This window comes from Silurus aristotelis (assembly GCF_946808225.1).
Source record: "Silurus aristotelis genome assembly, chromosome: 28".
NCBI classification, from domain to species: domain Eukaryota; kingdom Metazoa; phylum Chordata; class Actinopteri; order Siluriformes; family Siluridae; genus Silurus; species Silurus aristotelis.
The window spans coordinates 12,269,297-12,287,575 of NC_139601.1; the positions used below are offsets into that span (position 1 = coordinate 12,269,297).

The 18,279-nt window shown below is 37.4% G+C and overlaps 1 protein-coding gene across 1 annotated transcript; it reads left to right on the plus strand.

Annotated features, from left to right (window-relative positions):
* The first annotated feature begins 99 nt into the window (after positions 1 to 99).
* On the plus strand, positions 100 to 16,755 carry LOC310722130 (haloacid dehalogenase-like hydrolase domain-containing 5). The gene is made up of 8 exons (XM_083534525.1): positions 100 to 392; positions 4,985 to 5,188; positions 6,451 to 6,563; positions 8,626 to 8,719; positions 9,639 to 9,672; positions 10,549 to 10,723; positions 11,496 to 11,684; positions 15,276 to 16,755. The coding sequence occupies exons 1-8, from the start codon at positions 291 to 293 to the stop codon at positions 15,664 to 15,666; spliced, it is 1,302 nt and encodes a 433-aa protein (XP_083390651.1). The 5' UTR covers positions 100 to 290; the 3' UTR covers positions 15,667 to 16,755.
* The last annotated feature ends 1,524 nt before the right edge of the window (positions 16,756 to 18,279 follow it).

The window sequence follows — 18,279 nt, forward strand, 5'->3', positions numbered from 1 at the left end:
AAATCTGTAAAACTGCGCACGCGTGGTTTTATTTTATTTTTTATTTTTTAAACATACACCCCCCCACTCCTCCCCTCACACAGCTGATCCTCCTCACTTGCAGCAGCGCCCCCTGTCGGTGACTGTTGTTACCGTAGTAACGTGGTGAATGAATTTCGGGGTATCTCCTCCTCCTCCTCTGGCGTCACGTTCTCTCCTCTTACAAAAGCTACATGGAGACACTGAAGCGACCGGCCACGAACGGCGGCGGTCGTCCTGGGTGTCGGTGGAAAGACTAAACAAGAGGCGAAATGAGGGCGTTCGGTTTAATCCTGAGGTCCGCCAGCGGCATTTCTGTTGCCCGGCAACAATCCCGGAGGGCGATGTGCGCTTTCGCATTGCCCAGGAAAAAGGTAACGCATTCCTATAGGCGTCTGTGAGCTATAGGCTAACAGGGCAATGCTACAGGCTGTAAAAGTAGCATTAGCATGTAAAAGAGGTCGTTAGACATCATTGGATGGTCAGGTCCACAGCTGGTTTGCTGCACATGTGCATTAACATCACAGATTATGAGCTCAATCGCCTGTAGTGTTAACTTGTGTTCTCATAAGGGGATGGAGATGATGTTGGGTCTCATAATGGCAAAATGCCTAAACATTAAACTACGACAACATGCAGGAATTCTTCTGTCTTTTCCTTGTTTCTGTTTGGATTGTTTTCCTCTGGGATTGGGGTTAAGTGGGGGCATGAAGTCTATGTGGGAATAAACCCATAACAAAAGCTTCATCAATGCATTTGCATCAATCCACAGGTTTGTTTTTTTCCATCACAAGTCAGAATATTTGTCTTGATTTGCATCCATGATTTTTGCTTCTATTCATTGGAAATCTCCAAATCTCTTTGTGTGTAAAAATGAAGGGATGATCTAAATCCTTTTTCCATTTTCATTCTTTCCATTTCTTCAGACGAGTAGATCTGAGTACAGGTTTTCAGATGATGTGTTCCTGACATCCTGCGATCTTCTGCTGTCGAGTTATTCAAAACAATACAGACGGGGTTGTGGTGTCCTTGTAGACAATTTGTGTCTGATGTTCACCTGCAGGAAACGTGTACTGTGGACAATGTCATTCAGCATAAAGTATATACAATTCCTTCTCTGAAAATATTGGAATGGCAAAGCCGGTTCTCTTGATTTTTATTTTATTGTACACTGAAAACATAAAAATTTTAGGATCAATAGATGAGTAGGACCACCAATTGTGTAGGTGAGCAAAAGTGTAGGAACAGATATTAAACACCTTCAATATATGGTTGCATATCTGTTGCTAGTTTGCCACCAAACAGTTTCATTCTTTGCTCGAAAAGAACTGCATCAGGACAGCAACTAAACCATTGCATTTTTTTTGTGATGGATTACATGATTTTTGAGTGTTTATGGTTTGGTGAATGGCAGTTTAAAATTTTCCACATTTTGGACCTCAGGTTTTTTGTTGTGTTGGCAGTGTGTTTTGGTTCATTGTCTTGGTAGATGATGAACGCCCTTCCAATTAGATCGGATGCATTCTCTTAAATTTGCAGATAGGATGGATATGAAGATTTCTAAATGTGTTCTGCTGCTCCCTTTATGAGTTACATCATCAATAATAATTAGTGAGACTGTGGCAGAAGCAGCCAAGCAAAACCAATCCCATGACACTACAGTCACCATGCTTTGATTAATGAGTTTGGATGTTATGGATCATGAGCAGATCCTTTCTTTCTCCATAAGTCAGCCTCTTCACTTTGCCAGAGGTTCATCTAACCCTAGAACGTTTTCAAAGAAATTTCTGTATTCATTTTAAATTTAAATGACCATTTGGTCTTCTGAATCTTACTGCTGATGAATGGTTTGCATCTTGTGATGCAGTCAATAACTGCACTTAAAGTATTGTTTGGAAGTTGGATTTTGATACCTTCACTTCTATCCTGTGGAGGTTGTTGGTCATTTTCGTTATACGACATGTCTGGTTGAAAGACACCTCTTTTCGTGTTGTCTTATCCTTTATAACAACCAATGCATTTTGCTCAATTAAAACCCTGATGACAAACCAAGAGATATTCAGAGCTAATCCGTTATTATACACAAAGGGCGCAGGTTTTCATTCCAATCAATTATCAGCCACATCTGATAGCCTGTTGGAAGATCAGCATCGAGTTGATTAAAACAAGTAGTATCAGGTGTGGCTTTTTCTTGATTAAAATGAAACCTGCAGTCACATCGCCTTTTTCCCCGGTAAAGATTGTTTAAACAGCTCTAGTTCAAACAAGCAATCTAGAAGCACAGACCTGGACAACATCTGTCAATCAAGCGTTCCAGTGTTTTTGGTCACTTGAAAAATAATCAGGTTCATCAAAAAGTAAGTTGTTTAAAACATTCAAATGTAAATATCAGAAAACGTAAGCTTACATTTTGATGCACTGTATCATAATTTTTTTTTTTTTACCTTAAACTCAAATGTTTTTATTGCTGTTCTAATACTTTTAGAGGTGGCTATATTTTGGAGGTAACATCAAAGTAGTGCTGCTTAAACAATAAAATACACAAATGTACCCAATCTCACCCCTGTATTGTTTCGAAATTAAAGCACACAACAAATTAATTACTCTTAATGTAAATTTATATATGGGCATATTTCTTATAATTGTATAAGTAACTTCCAGTCATGCAAACACCTGGCCATCACTCTTCAATTTAACTGTTGGCACAAAATTGGTAAAACAATTGTGTAGAATGTCTTTGTATGTTGTAGAATTGCATTTAATTATTCAGTGGAACTAAGGGGTCCTGTTTTAAGCATGAAAATGCTTCTGTAATCAAAGCAAGGTTCGGGGCATTATGGTTTGCCATTGAACACCATAGAACCTGAACTAGAACGCCTTGTACCTGAATGAAGACAAATCCAGTTTACACGCCCACTTTCCAAAAACATAATTGAAAACTTTTCCAGAAGAGCGGAGATTATTACAATAGTTCAACAATAGTGTAACAATCTTGATACATACCTTTGTTTATATAGTGTTTGTAAGTAAGCATGCTGAAGCTGTAAAATAAAAGTTGTAAAGTGTGAATATTTGTTTCATACACCCAATTTTTTTCTATAGGCTTCATGCCACATGTAAAAAAAACTACATGTAATGATAATGTAAAGCATACATGTTGTATCGTATATCCATATACATTGTGTAATTTGAATGAATGATGAACCATATGCAGAATCTATAGACTAATCTAATCTATTGACACGACGAGCTCAAAAAATCCAGGTCAGCTCAAATAATTGCAGTAAAGCAATCGAGTATTAACTTTACACAACCAAAGTATCCATTTCCAATACATGAGCTTAGTAATGTTAGTTAAACAGGTCAAACATGGAGCCTACTTAGTGTTGTAACATCGTACCTACACAATTGAAGGACATTTCCTACAGTGTTAAAGGTCTATTACATACAAATAAAGTAGTCAGTAAGTTGTATTCAGCATATACCTGAAAACCTTAATGGCCTTAATGTTAACCTTAAGACAAGGTCTGATGTCTATTGTTTTTTTAAATATACCTTCAATGCATCATCACTTAATACATCAAAAATCATGCAGTTCATGCAGCTAAGCACACACACACACACATTTGTTAACTCAACACTCTTGATGTTCACACACTCATGCGCTGACATTAACCCCTTTGTGCTGGAAAAAAATACAAATAAAATTGGCCCTTAGGGAAAAACCAAGTTGCTAGAGTAATCAAAATCTGCTCTTCGAAATGTGTATATAGTATCAGATAGTTTGAAAAAGCTGCATTAATCAAACTTACACTTATACAAGGCCTTAATAATGATACTCATGCAATTATTACATAAAGCTATGCCTAGAATAAGGATATTATTGAACATATTATTTATATTATTGAAAGACATTCACTGCCATCGTTCTATCAAAAGAATTGTGTTTTAAAGCTAAAAATATTATTTTTAATGGTATAAAGTCATAGACACTGCAACTGTGATGATACATGGATAGTGTACATGGATTAAATTCATATTATTCATGAGAAGCTTTTTTTTATTTTTGTAATCTTATGATATTAGTGTAGTTGGATTTGTTTGTTTGTTGGTGTCAGGAAATAGTAAAGTGCTGGTAATCAATGGATTTATAATAAACCATTTATTCAAACAAGATCAATTAGGCTGGTTAGAAAACTGGAAATCACTTTGTGATGCATGTGTATACTTAGAGTCCTTTTATGCTGTAAGTGTTTGCTGTGAAGGTGATTGAGTCCATGTGTGAGTAGACATTGATCTGTTGAGTGTGAACATTGAGAGAGATTGGGTATTGGGTAGGGGTGTACACAAACGGTACACAAAACTCATAGATGGAACTAATAGATGGAAGAAATGCAAAACACAACATTGCTTGTCGTTTTTATTAACGCAGTTTATTATTATTAACATTTGTGAACATCAACAGTTTATATTTTCGAAACAATTTGAAATAAAATGCATGCTTGGTTAAATAATATATAAAAAGTGTTTTATAACAAATAAAATAGAACAAAACAAATCTAAACTGTTCTACTTATTTCAGCATACTTTAACAAATGTCTTCATTTCTTCCATCCTTCATTCATTCACTCCCTCAATATGTGATATGTCAGGATTTTCTCCTTTTAAGAGAAATTTTTGAAGCTGGGCATTAAACACTAAAGAATCCATAGCGCTAGCGTTAGCCGCTAGCCAGTTCCTGGTTAGCGGCTAACGCTAGCTCCATGGATTTTTCTTGCATTTTCATCAAGCGCAAAACAAATCGTATTTTCGGTATGGAGTGAGCAGCCACAGTGACACTGAGGCGGAGACTAAACAAACTTGCAGGGACTCAGATTTTAACTATGTTCCACACGTAAAAAGGATTGCATTCGGTACACGTGTGTCTATCTACACTCTTTCTAACATTCTTCTTCTGTTTAAACAGAACGAGCCAGGCTTTGGTTTGCTGTTCGACATTGATGGGGTTTTAGTACGAGGAAAGACACCCATCCCTGCAGCCAAAAAAGCTTTTCACAAGCTGGTGGACTCTAACGGCCAGTTTATCGTTCCTGTGGTTTTTGTCACCAATGCTGGGAACTGTCTGCGGCAAAAGAAAGCAGATCAGCTATCTCACATTCTGGGGGTTCCTGTGAGTAAATCATTGAAACACACTACATAACACAGACACAGATGACACAATGCAATTTAAGCACTGGGCTAGACGATTGGTTTGGAATTATTCACCAGATAATTTCATCCATAGTTTTTCCTCAGTTTGGTCACATCCCAATACCCATCCTTCAATATATTGATTTCTAATGAAAGTTACTAGTTTCTTTTCGGCTTCTCCCGTTAGGGGGCGCCACAGCGGATCCTCCGCACGTTTGATTTGGCACATGTTTTACGCTGGATGCCCTTCCTAACGCAACCCTCCCCAATTTATCCGGGCTTGGGACCGGCACTAAGAGTGGCTGGGGATGGTTCCCTGACCGGGAATCGAACCCGGGTCGCAGCGGTGGGAGCGCTGCATCTTAACCACTAGACCACCAGGGGACCTCTAATGAAAGCTACTAACTAGTGCAGGAAAGTGGTAGCTCAGTGGTTAAGATCATGAGTTCAAATCACAGCACAACCAAACTGCTACCCCTGAGCAAGGCCCTAAACCCTAAGATAAATCTAAGTGGTCTTTCAAATAGCATAAATGTAAATGGAACAAGACTAATGCATCTTTGTAAAGAAGAACTGAAACAGAACCAACCAATGATTTTTGCCCACGGTTACAATGGCTTTTACAGTGGTTTTCTTGCTTGACATTAAGTTCTGACCCAGTGCATTCAAATGCAGAAGTGTACATTTAGAATTAAGACTATACCTGAGGATTGCAATTTATATCACAATCAGAAAAATATGTTAAGCTACTAATACTGAATATTTTAATTTCTTCATTTCCAATATGAATATAAATGTGCTTTACTTTTATTTTACTTCAACTGTATAAATGTAACATGGGTAAGTCATGATCAAGTCAAGCAATATTAACAGAGTAATACAGTGAACACAAGGTTTCACTGATTTCATAAATATGTATATAAAACATTGATATAGACAAATATCAACCAAATTAGTAAATGATGGAGTATCTGGTATGTGCACCTTTCCTTTCATAACGGTATTCAGAGCTTTCCAGAAACATTTAGCACCTTCGTGACATTTCAAATTTGGCCTGAAATTTGGAAAGGATCCTGGGAAAATCACGTACTTTTCGCTTTTGGTACTTTTAAAACGATATTTGTGTTTATATGACCTTGTGAATATTTGTAAATAAATGGTAAAATTGAGATGGGTCAGTGTTTTTATATGTGGAATGTTACTCATGTATGTACTTGTATATGTTTATATGTTCTCCCACAGATATCCCAAGATCAAGTCGTGATGTCTCATAGTCCCCTGAGAATGTTCAGGAAATATCATGATAAGTGTGTGTTGGTATCAGGTCAAGGCCCAGTGCTGGACATTGCCAAAAAGTATCCTTTTCACTTTTTATATGTATGTATTATAAACCATCATTAACTTGTTGTAAGTGTCACATGATAGTGCGACTGAATATTGTATATTTTCACAAAAAAGTGCAGTGAATTCATCTTGTCAGTGCTTTCCGATTCAAGCACAGGGTTGCTGGTGTTAGCAAAACCAAAACACTGTGTAGTGGCTAAGCTTACAGAAATATCAACTGTTCCCCTACCAGTTCTGGTATAGAGACAGATTATTCTGTCAAGGAATGTTGACGAATGTGTCATGAAGCATTATTACAGTTACTTTCCAAAAATGAGTATATGTATACGGTATTATTTAACTGGAATGCCAACGATTTCTAGAATCCTAAACATATTTTTCTAGTCTCCTGACACGTTTCTACAAAAATGAGTTTCTGAAAAGTGTAGAACATTCATGAGATCACAGCAGTTTGAGGGACAATGCACATGTCGTCTTGTGTGCTGAAATCAAAATACAATATGCTTTGGAGTCTTCATCAAAAAAATACATTATAATATTGGCTCATTAGAACACAGACTAAGAATTGGTCTGAAACTTTGTTTGGGGAAAACATAGGAATCTCTCAGAATTATGTTGTTTGAAGATTGCTCAGCTGTTCAGACATCAATTGGAAGTATGGTCTACCACCTAAGAGCCAGAACAAAGAAGAGACTGAAAGCATGTCTTCCTTGTATCCTGACAGATGATGTAAATGAGTAAATGACTCATGTCACCAAGGTGTGTGAAACATGTGAATTTCTTGTTTATATAACAGTTCAGGCAGAGTTCATGATTGCTGCAGGTTAGGAAATAGCATGATGTAGATTAGATTAGTAGTGTGCAAGCTGTGCATGGAAAGTTCTTTATATATGAATTCAGCATAGATTCACACTAGTGACCTTTTTTTGTGCAACGTCAGTAGATTTCAAATCCGAATAATAAATCTGTAAACCTGGATCGTTATTTTATTTTAGAAACCCTAATCCTTGAAAGAACAAAATCTTGCCACTCCTACATTGAGGGATGATAGCTGTAAAGTGCATAGAGCCAAATGTGTCGGTTGTTTAACACTGTGTATATGTGTAACAAAGTGAGCTGTAAATTCACCAGACCCCAATCCATTAGATTTTTTTAATATACCAAAATACATTGGACAGCGCATGTAGGACGTTTTGGAGACAACGTGAGGGAGGCTTGATTGAGATGGTTTGGACATGTGCAGAGGAGGGACATGGGGTATATCGGGAGGAGAATGCTGAGGATGGAGGAAAAGAGGAAGGCCAAGGAGGAGGTTTATGGATGTGGTGAGGGAAGACATGCAGGTAGTTGGGGTAAAAGAGTCAGATGTAGAGGACAGGGGGGTATGGAGAAGGATGATCCGCTGTGGCGACCCCTAATGGGAGAAGCCGAAAGAAGAAAAAGACACTTTATTAATTTCTAGCTGAACTGCGTACTCATTACTAAAAGCGTCACACTGAAAAATGACAGATGACAGAATAGCTGAAAGAATTGGAACTGTTTTGTTCTGAGGTGCATGTATAAATACAGTTTACCTGGTCAAAAAAAGGGGTGCACGCAGAGGTGCTTGGGTATTTTGCAATCAGGGCAGGATGCATTCTCTCGTGAGCTGTTATATGTGTAATATATTATATGTGAAATTGAACGCGATAGCTTCAAGCTACACGATGTCTGGTTTAAATAAATAATTCAATCATTAAATATTCTCAGAAAAGTACCCTTGAATTTGACTGGATTCTATGGAAATATACCTGCTACCTCGAGGCATTAAAGCAAGAAATGATTTGTCAGATGCGTAAGTGAGTCCTCTGTCAGTTGAAAAAGTGCTCCTTTAAATTTTCTTACAGTTCCATAAAGCCACATCAAAGTATCTCACCGTTATAAATGCACTTCGTTGAGCCACAGTCAAGTGCATCTAAGATGAGGTCCTTATTTGGGTCATTGCTAAAGTTTCTAGACAAAACATACATGTTTTGAGGGGTCTTTTGTATCATACTGAAGTATGTGAATTTTTTCCTTAATCTTTGCTCTCAGCTTGGGCTTTATTAAAGTGGTCAGTATCGATATGGTAAGAGAATCATTTCCCCTACTGGACATGGTGGACCATAACCGACGACCAAAATTGCCAGTGAGTACTATGCATTCATAAGCACAAAAAGCGTACACGTTTGTAAACTTAAATTGCTTAGATAAAGAAGGACACACATATGCATGTTAAATTAAATGAAGATCTAACTGCATCTCTGCAAACAACAGCTGCTTGTGGGAAGCAAAGTCTCTGTTCATAATCCTGACAGGCATCACACATAATTAAAGGAAACATGAATAGGGTGATGTCCCCGGAAATATCAGAAGAGATTTTAATTTCATTAGCCGAGAAACTGAATCTGGGATGAATAGATGTTTCAAAACCAATAATAATTTAAAGGAAGGCCATGCATGGCCTCAGAGGAACCATTAGAATCTTGGGGAATTGAATATGATCTTTAGGGGAACGGGCCAAAATTTAACCATCAATTTCTCAAAGCTGTAATTCAACAGTAGGTTTAGTGCCATTATTGGTGTCCAAATACCAGAAGAAAGAAACCACTGTATCTTTCCAGTATTATTTATTCTCAATTATCTTAGCTCATCTTTAAACAAATTTTTTTATTATCCTGCTTTTATATTCATTCTTTTCTCGGAATAAAAGAGACATTTTTTCTCTCTAGTTTCTCATGCATTAGGTTGTAGGTTTACACGTCATATTTAGTCAAGAAGAGTAGAGATTATTTGGTATGCTTTTTTTTCCCCACATGTACATAAGTAAATATATATATTGCTCTACCTTCCTGCAGAGCTTCATTCTAACCTTAAACTGGATAGTCACATACATAAAGGAGCATGGTTTGTTTAGAGTTTGGCCTAAACCCTGCAGGAAGACATAGCACAGGATGTATTATGATAAGCCAGTATATTTTTATTTTTCATTGTAAAATTCAGGATCTCTTCAAAAAGAGTTAGACCAGGAGAGATATCAATTCTATTTTTCTTTATTATGATTGCAGTCCTCTCCTATTGTGAACCTTACAGACATTGAAGGTAAGATCCTTTTGTTGCTAAATGGATTTGGGTTTTTTTTTCGCCTGCCTGTGTTATAGATTTAATGACTTGTCCATTCTTTGCAACATAGTCCCACCAGTAACTATGACGATACAGATAAAACAATCCAGAATACTTTACAATGATATTTGTAAGACATAAAACATGACAGGATGTGTTATAAGATAATCAATGATGATTTGAATACTACCCGATAGTTTATAAATTATTTAATTACATTACGCTAGAAAATAACTTTCCCACATTTTCTCATACACCACATCAATTCGACAACATTTATAATTTTTTTTATTAAGAAAACAATCCCTTGTTTTACACTTATATTTAATGTTTTGGAACATTCACAGTTTAATTCCTGTGATCATTTACAGCTATAACAGTCATTCTCTCACCAGCCGCTCCTGAGTAATAAATGTTCTTGTTCAAAATGTTAAAAAGCTCTGATAACTGAGACTCGATAATTGTCTCCAAACATTTTAAAGTCTGCTGTTGTTAATTTCACATTATGTTATTTTACATCTGCTATGAAAGTGCCTGTAAAAGAGTTGTTACCATTGAAGTATAAAAATGAGGACTTTGAATATAATCCTGGGATTTTGCATGCAGTCAGTTATAAAAAGTCATTAATTAGTTTGCATGTGATGAATATAAACTACATGTTCAGTTTATGGGGAAAAAGAACTGAATAAAAAAAGCTTTCAGAATATGGTTTCTTAGTAGTGAAGCTTTAGTGATCCTTACTGGCTGTAGTCATGGCAAACAAGCAGAAAGAATTTGATTAATTAGACGGATAAGGTGGTATTTATGACTAGAATTTCTGTATAATTATCATATTTGTCTTCTGCTTATTTGCAGCTGTGATCCTCTTTGGAGAGCCAGTTAGATGGGAGACCAACCTGCAGCTAATTATCGATGTTTTACTGACTGGTGGGAATCTGAGTAATGTATATGCAACATCTAACTCCACCCACCTGCCTGTCTTAGCATGTAACATGGACCTCATGTGGATGGCAGAAGCCCAGGCTCCAAGGTAACTGTTCAGTAACAGTTATTAGTTCAGGTGTGCAATAGCAACACAAACCGTACAACAAAACTAAAAGGCAGCTACCTTTTGTGTTTCCTGATAAGATGTACGTTTAATAGCAAGGCCCTAATGGCTAGTAGAAACAATAGGCTGTGGCTTGCATTACGAAAACATGAATGATACGTTTCCAAAACATTGTTTCCAGCGTATTTTGGTAAGACTTGGTTCATGAGATGTTTGTTTGGGTATGTTCTTTTAGCAATCTCTTTTGCCTTTCAGGAACAGATGTAATTGAGTGTACTGAGATCACATGATATTTGAATTGCTCACACTTTGATTTCATTCCACTATATACTGTATGTCACTACATTTCCACCCAATGCAAAAGATATGTTAATGGGACTGGCTTTGTGCACACAGTCATTGTCATTATGGAGCAGGTTTGGGTCTCCTAGTTCAAGTGAACAGTTTGGCTAAAGGCCACATATGGCTGGAAAAGTCAGATATACCAATAGTTTTATCTGTATAGTGTAAATATATATGATCCACATTCCCAGTCAAGTCCATTTTAGTTCCAGGTTGTAACATTGCATTGTTCTTGACTTTTTAATATTTTGCAGACATGGTATACTTTGTGTTGCCAAAAAAATCCACAAACAGAAATGTATTACCTGATACACAAACCTTGTCTAAAGTTCTTCCTTGCCAGTTTTGTTCAAGACTGCATAGCGAGTACAATAAACACTTGAGATATTAAGGACCTTTTTCCCGTTGACAGATTCGGCCACGGCACGTTCATGGTGTGCCTGGAGAACATCTACCAGAAGATCACAGGCCAGGAGCTGAAGTATGAGGCTCTGATGGGGAAACCTAGTGAGCTGACTTATCATTACGCTGAGTATCTGATCAGAACACAGGCTGCAGAGCGAGGCTGGAGATCACCAATCACCTCACTCTATGCTGTTGGGTAAGAATATATCACAACTTTACCTCATCTCATATTTATCTGTTGAAAGATATTAGCTCAAAGAGAGCTCCGAATAAGTGTGTTTGCACAGTTAAAGTGTACATCAGAGCACATTATATCGATAAAGGTATTTGGGCAACTGACTTTCTCGGTCGTATGTGGTTCTCTTACCACAAAGTTGGAGGCACATTATTGTAATGGATGTCTTTGGATGTGGTAAAATTACCTTTACCTTCACTTGAACTAGAAGACCCAAATCTATTCAAGTGTGACCGTGCATAAAGCCAGCTCCATGAAGATATGGTTTACATGGTTTGGAGTGAAAGATCTTGAGTGGCCTGTTATAGAAATCTGACCTCAACCCTACTGAACACCTTTGGGATGAATTGGAACACTATCTGCACCCCAGACCGCTTTACCTTAATAACATCCATGTGGCTGAATAAGCAAAAATCTCCAAAGCAAATAAGCATCTTAAATGTGCAATGGGATGTGGGAAAAGCACATGAATATTATGGTCAGATGATCACAATCTTTTGTCCATGTAGTGTATGTAAACATACAGCTGCCGAGATCACTTTCAAATATTCAGTGCATCCGTAAAGTATTCACAGTGCTTCGTTTTTTTCACATTTTGTTATTTTACAGCCTTATTCCAAGAGGGATTTCATTCATTATTCACTCATAATTGAGCTCAGGTGCATCCAGTTTCCACTGGTCATCCTTTAGATATTTTTACAGCCTGATTGGAGTTCACCTGTGGTAAATTCAGTTGATTAGACATTATTTGGAAAGACACATACCTCTCTATAGAAGGTCCCACAGTAAACAGTGCATGTCAGAGGATAAACCAAGAAATGAAGTCTAAGGAATTGTCTGTAGATCTCCGAGACAGGATTGTCTTGAGGCACAGCTCTGGGGAAGGGAACAGAAAAATTTCTACAAGATTGAAGGTCCCACTGGGCACAGTGGCCTCCATCATCTGTAAATGGAAGAAAATTGGGGACCACCAGGACTCTTCCCAGAGCAGACCGCCCGACCAAACTGAGCAATCGGGGGAGAATGGCCTTAATCAGGGAAGTGACCAAAAGCCTGAAGGTCACTCTGAAAGCTTTCCATCGTGTCTCTGTGGAGAGAGGAGAACCTTCCAGAAGAACAACCAACTCTGCAGCACTTCACCAATCAGGCCTGTATGGTAGAGTGGCCAGATGGAAGCCACTCCTCAGTAAGGCACATGACAGCTCGCCTGGAGTTTGCCAACAGGCACATAAAGAACTCTTAGACCATGAGATAAAAAATTCTCTGGTCTGATGAAACATAGATTGAACCTTTTTGGCCTGAATGCCAAGCATCATGTGTGGAGAAAACCAACCCGATGGAGCTTGAGAGGTTCTGCAAAGAAGAATAGCTGTGCCAAGCTTGTAGCATCAAACTCAAAAAGACCTGAGAATACTTATGTACATGTGATTTTTTTTTTTTTCTTTCTTCCATTTTTTATTTCTAATAAATTTGCAGAGATTTCAAACAAACTTCTGTCATGTTATCATTATGGGATATTGTTTGTAGAATTTTGAAGACAACAATGAATTGAATCAATTTTGGAATAAGGCGGTAACATAAAATGTGAAAAAAGTGAAGTGCTGTGAATAATTTCTGGATGCATTGTATAAACAGCAGGCATTTTTGTACTTTTATTAAAATGTATTATTCTCTGGATTTAAACGATCTGTAATATATGTATATTCCCTCGAAGTATTGGACAAGCAGGGTCAATTCTTTACATTTTACACTACACTGAAGACATTTAGGTTTGTTTTTAAAATAAAAATGAGATAATAGAATTTCCTGATATTTACATCTAGATGTGCCAAACTTTAACTTTTGGTTAAAACTATACAATTTATCAAATGGTCAGAAATATTGGAACAATGATTGACCAGTTTTTCTTGTTGCCAAGTTGTGTCCTATTACCTTGATTTTTTTTTTGTTAACTCTTAATAGCCCTGAATGTGAATATGAGAGAAAATCAAGGTATTTTAAAGATGGGGGAAATATGGAAAATCTAATGCATAAGCATACGACATTTTGGAATGTCCTAAAAAAATTAAACTACTGGTGTACTGACAAACAGACATAAAAAAAGTCAGCCTTTTTGGGAAAACAACTCAAAAACAAGATGAAACAAAAAAGAAAAAAGAAATAGTACCAGTATCACCAGTAACCTATACAGGGGTGAAGCTATTGGAAGCAGAATTAGAGACAAAAACGAACCTCTACTAAAGTGATGGAAAGACCAGCTTGAGTAGAAAGAAAGGATCTGCTAATGATCCCAAACATAAAAGCTCATTGGTCAAGCATGGTGGATAAAGTGAGTCATGAGCTCGGATTCTTGCCATGGCTGCTTCTGGAACACGCTTCCTAATGATTAATTGATAATTGATCACTTATGATGAATTTTATTGGGAAGTTCCTCCGAATTAATCGGGATGCATTTCTTGGTAAACTGGCAGACAGAATGTTTCTGTAGGCTTTTAAATTCATTCTGTCTGCCAGTTTACCAAGAAATGCATCCCGATTAATTCGGAGGAACTTCCCAATAAAATTCATTCAGCAAGATAATGATCTTAAACTTACTAACAACACAAAAAGGATTTGAAGGAAATGAGCAGCATTTCACCTCCCAATCAGTCAACTAAAAGAAGCTATTGTACAAGTCTGGAACAGCATCACAAGAGAAGACTGCATTTTGGTTATGTCAGGTGTCAGGTTGTTTTAATACTTTTCAGGGGGACTAAAGCATGATGGGACATGCCGATAATTATTAAAATGATGGGGTAGTAGAATGCAGCCTAACCCTGAAGTTGTTTCGCTTCCTGTCAATGAAAAACAACACGATACAATATTGAGTCATTTGTAGCGACCGTCAATGATTTGGAATGGCTGCAAAACAGGTTACTTCCTGTTATCTTTTACATTGTGACAGCTACAAATAGAAGTTCCTTCGCCAGTTTCTTCTCTTTGTTTACTCACTCACTCGCTAAAGAATGCTGCTTCTTAAGGTATCAAGAAACTTACAAATTAGAATTTTTTATTATGCTTCACTCCTGACTGCGACACTTTCCAAAATGATAAATAAATGTCAATATAAAACACCATTGTATTTTCAGGATTGTGCTTGGGGACTACACTTCCTATTTTTTTTTATCACGTGTCTCATGTTTTACTTCTCCTGACATTGTTACTATAGAAACAATAACGAACAGTATAATAATAAGCCACTTGGCCCCTTATGCGTAGCGACTTACATTTGTAGCTATGGGGTTAAGGGCCTTGTTCATGGACCAACCCAAGAGTGGAAGCTTGGTGTGACTGGGCTTGAACTAATGGCCTTCTGATTCAAAGTCCAATGCCTCAACCACTAAGCTACCACCTCCCCAAAATAGAATAGAACCAGGAATCAGATTTGAGTATTCAGCCCTGTGGTCTGAACGGATTTTGTTCTTGTTGTTAAAATATAAAATGTTTACGGCCATTCACGTGACCTAACGAGATCATATTTTTCTTACTTCCGGTGTCCTCTGAATACCCTAGAGACAACCTCATGACGGACATCTACGGTGCAAACCTCTACAACCGCTACCTCAAGGAACGGATGTCCAGGAAGAGCGGCCAAATGCAACAAGCTCTGACCGGCACAGGAGCGTCCGTCTCTCAGGACGAGGACACAGACAACGACTGGGAGAGTGAGTTAGCGTCTCCTTCTGCCACATCCTGCAAGTCTATCCTGGTGTGTACAGGCGTGTATAACCCGCACACAGAGCTGCTGAAAGGCACCAACCAGTGCATCAAAGAGACTGTGTTCCATGGACACCGTGACTTTCGAGTCGAGCCTGCGCTGATCGAGCCCTACAATGTCGTCCAAGATGTTCATGCTGCTGTCGAACTCATTTTCGAAATGGAGAAATTTGTGACTAAGGTTTAGTCACATGGAAACACTGAATACAAGAAGCTTAAGCTTCTATTGTCTCGCCATTTCTAGGAACTTTATTACATGAAATATACATGGTTAAAAGGACAGACTATGATCCATAAAGCACAAAACAAGACACTGTGGTATATTACACACATGTATGAGATGATTAGATATGATAAAAGGCTTAAAAGACTGTATTGCCACATCAGAACCATCTAATTAGATGATTGTCCTTTGTGTTTTGAACACATTTACCACACAAATTTTCTCATTTTATCATATTGTACGACAAAATGTAGGGTTTTTTTGTTTGTTGTTGTTGTTCTTTTCTTTATAGTAACTGAGGCCAATTTTAAAATTTTTGTTAGAATATTTATACATTATAGTATTGATTCACTGTAGGTCAGGCTTTTAAGTTTATTTTAAAGGTCTTATCTGTACATTATAATTCTTTTAATTCACCAGTTACTTTAATCCCAACAATTGTTAATTTTATTATTATTATTATTATTATTTTTATTATTAAACCAGCATTTGGTAAAAAAAAAAAAATTCTGTTTTAAATTTAAATAATACAAATAATCACATGTTTCTGAATGTTATTTAAAGCTGGTCTATATACTGTACTGTTAAGCTCCCTATAGGTTTTACTTTATTTGTATTTAATTTTTTTAAGTTATTGTTATATTTCTTCACTAATGTGTTGGTCAGTTGCAGATCTGGTCTGTGTTTGTGCCACACCACTTCACTACTCCTTAAGTATTACTGAATAATTACTACTTTTTTTTTTTTACAGTGCCTTACACAGCTGAGAGACATGGTATAGTCCTGCTCTCTTGCACATTGTAGTGGCATGAAAACTATGAATAATCTTATTTTATTTCTTCTCTATGTTTAATCTTTAAGAAATACTGTAGAATCAAACCTAAGGATGGTTAACCTCATAGCTAAAGAAAATTAAAAGAAAGCCACCAGAATGAAAACGCTACCACTCGAACAGAATTGCATGTGCAACGAATTTCTTTTCTGTTCAGAATTGTTGAAGGTATTGAGAAATAGTATGATATTGAAATGGTAATAAAATGTTATCCCACTCAAGCATTACGTCTCAGGTATACAATTCATGATAAAGTTGCATTGTGTTTGGCAGTTGAAACTATCATCTGATTTAATCACATGACACAAAAAATTTGCAGAGTCAGTAGTGAGGTAACTTTTTAGTATAAGTGCTATGTACAATCATTGTGGCCCAACGATTGTCTTTTTTATAACAACACATTTCTAAATATTTCTAAGAAGACCGTGTTATATATATATATATATATATATATATATATATATATATATATATATATATATATATATATATATATATATATATATACAGTACAGACCAAAAGTTTGGACACACCTTTTCATTCAAAGAGTTTTCTTTATTTTCATGACTATGAAAATTGTAGAGTCACACTGAAGGCATCAAGGGCTATTTGACCAAGAAGGAGAGTGATGGGGTGCTGCGCCAGATGACCTGGCCTCCACAGTCACCGGACCTGAACCCAATCGAGATGGTTTAGGGGTGAGCTGGACCGCAGAGTGAAGGCAAAAGGGCCAACAAGTGCCAAGCATCTCTCGGGGAACTCCTTCAAGACTGTTGGAAGACCATTTCAGGTGACTACCTCTTGAAGCTCATCAAGAGAATGCCAAGAGTGTGCAAAGCAGTAATCAAAGCAAAAGGTGGCTACTTTGAAGAACCTAGAATATACAGTGGGTACGGAAAGTATTCAGACCCCCTTAAATTTTTCACTCTTTGTTATATTGCAGCCATTTGCTAAAATCATTCAAGTTCATTCTTCTTCCTCATGAATGTACACATAGCACCCCATACTGACAGAAAAACACAAAATTGTTGACATTGTTGCAGATTTATTAAAAACGAAAACTGAAATGTCACATGGTCCTAAGTATTCAGACCCTTTGCTGTGACACTCATATGTTTAACTCAGGTGCTATCCATTTCTTCTGATCATCCTTGAGATGGTTCTACACCTTCATTTGAGTCCATAAATGTTTGATTATACTGATTGGACTTGATTAGGAAAGCCACACACCTGTCTATATAAGACCTTCCAGATCACAATGCATGTCAGAGCAAATGAGAATCATGAGGTCAAAGGAACTGCCTGAAGAGCTCAGAGACAGAATTGTGGCAAGGCACAGATCTGGCCAAGGTTACAAAAAGATTTCTGCTGCACTTAAGGTTCCTAAGAGCACAGTGGCCTCCATAATCCTTAAATGGAAGACTTTTGGGACGACCAGAACCCTTCCTAGAGCTAGCCGTCCGGCCAAACTGAGCTATCGGGGGAGAAGAGCCTTGGTGAGAGAGGTAAATAAGAGCCCAAAGATCACTGTGGCTGAGCTCCAGAGATGCAGTCGGGAGATGGGAGAAAGTTGTAGAAAGTCAACCATCACTGCAGCCCTCCACCAGTCGGGGCTTTATGGCAGAGTGGCCCGACGGAAGCCTCTCCTCAGTGTAAGACTAATGAAAGCCCGCATGGATTTTGCTAAAAAACACCTGAAGGACTCCAAGATGGTGAGAAATAAGATTCTCTGGTCTGATGAGAC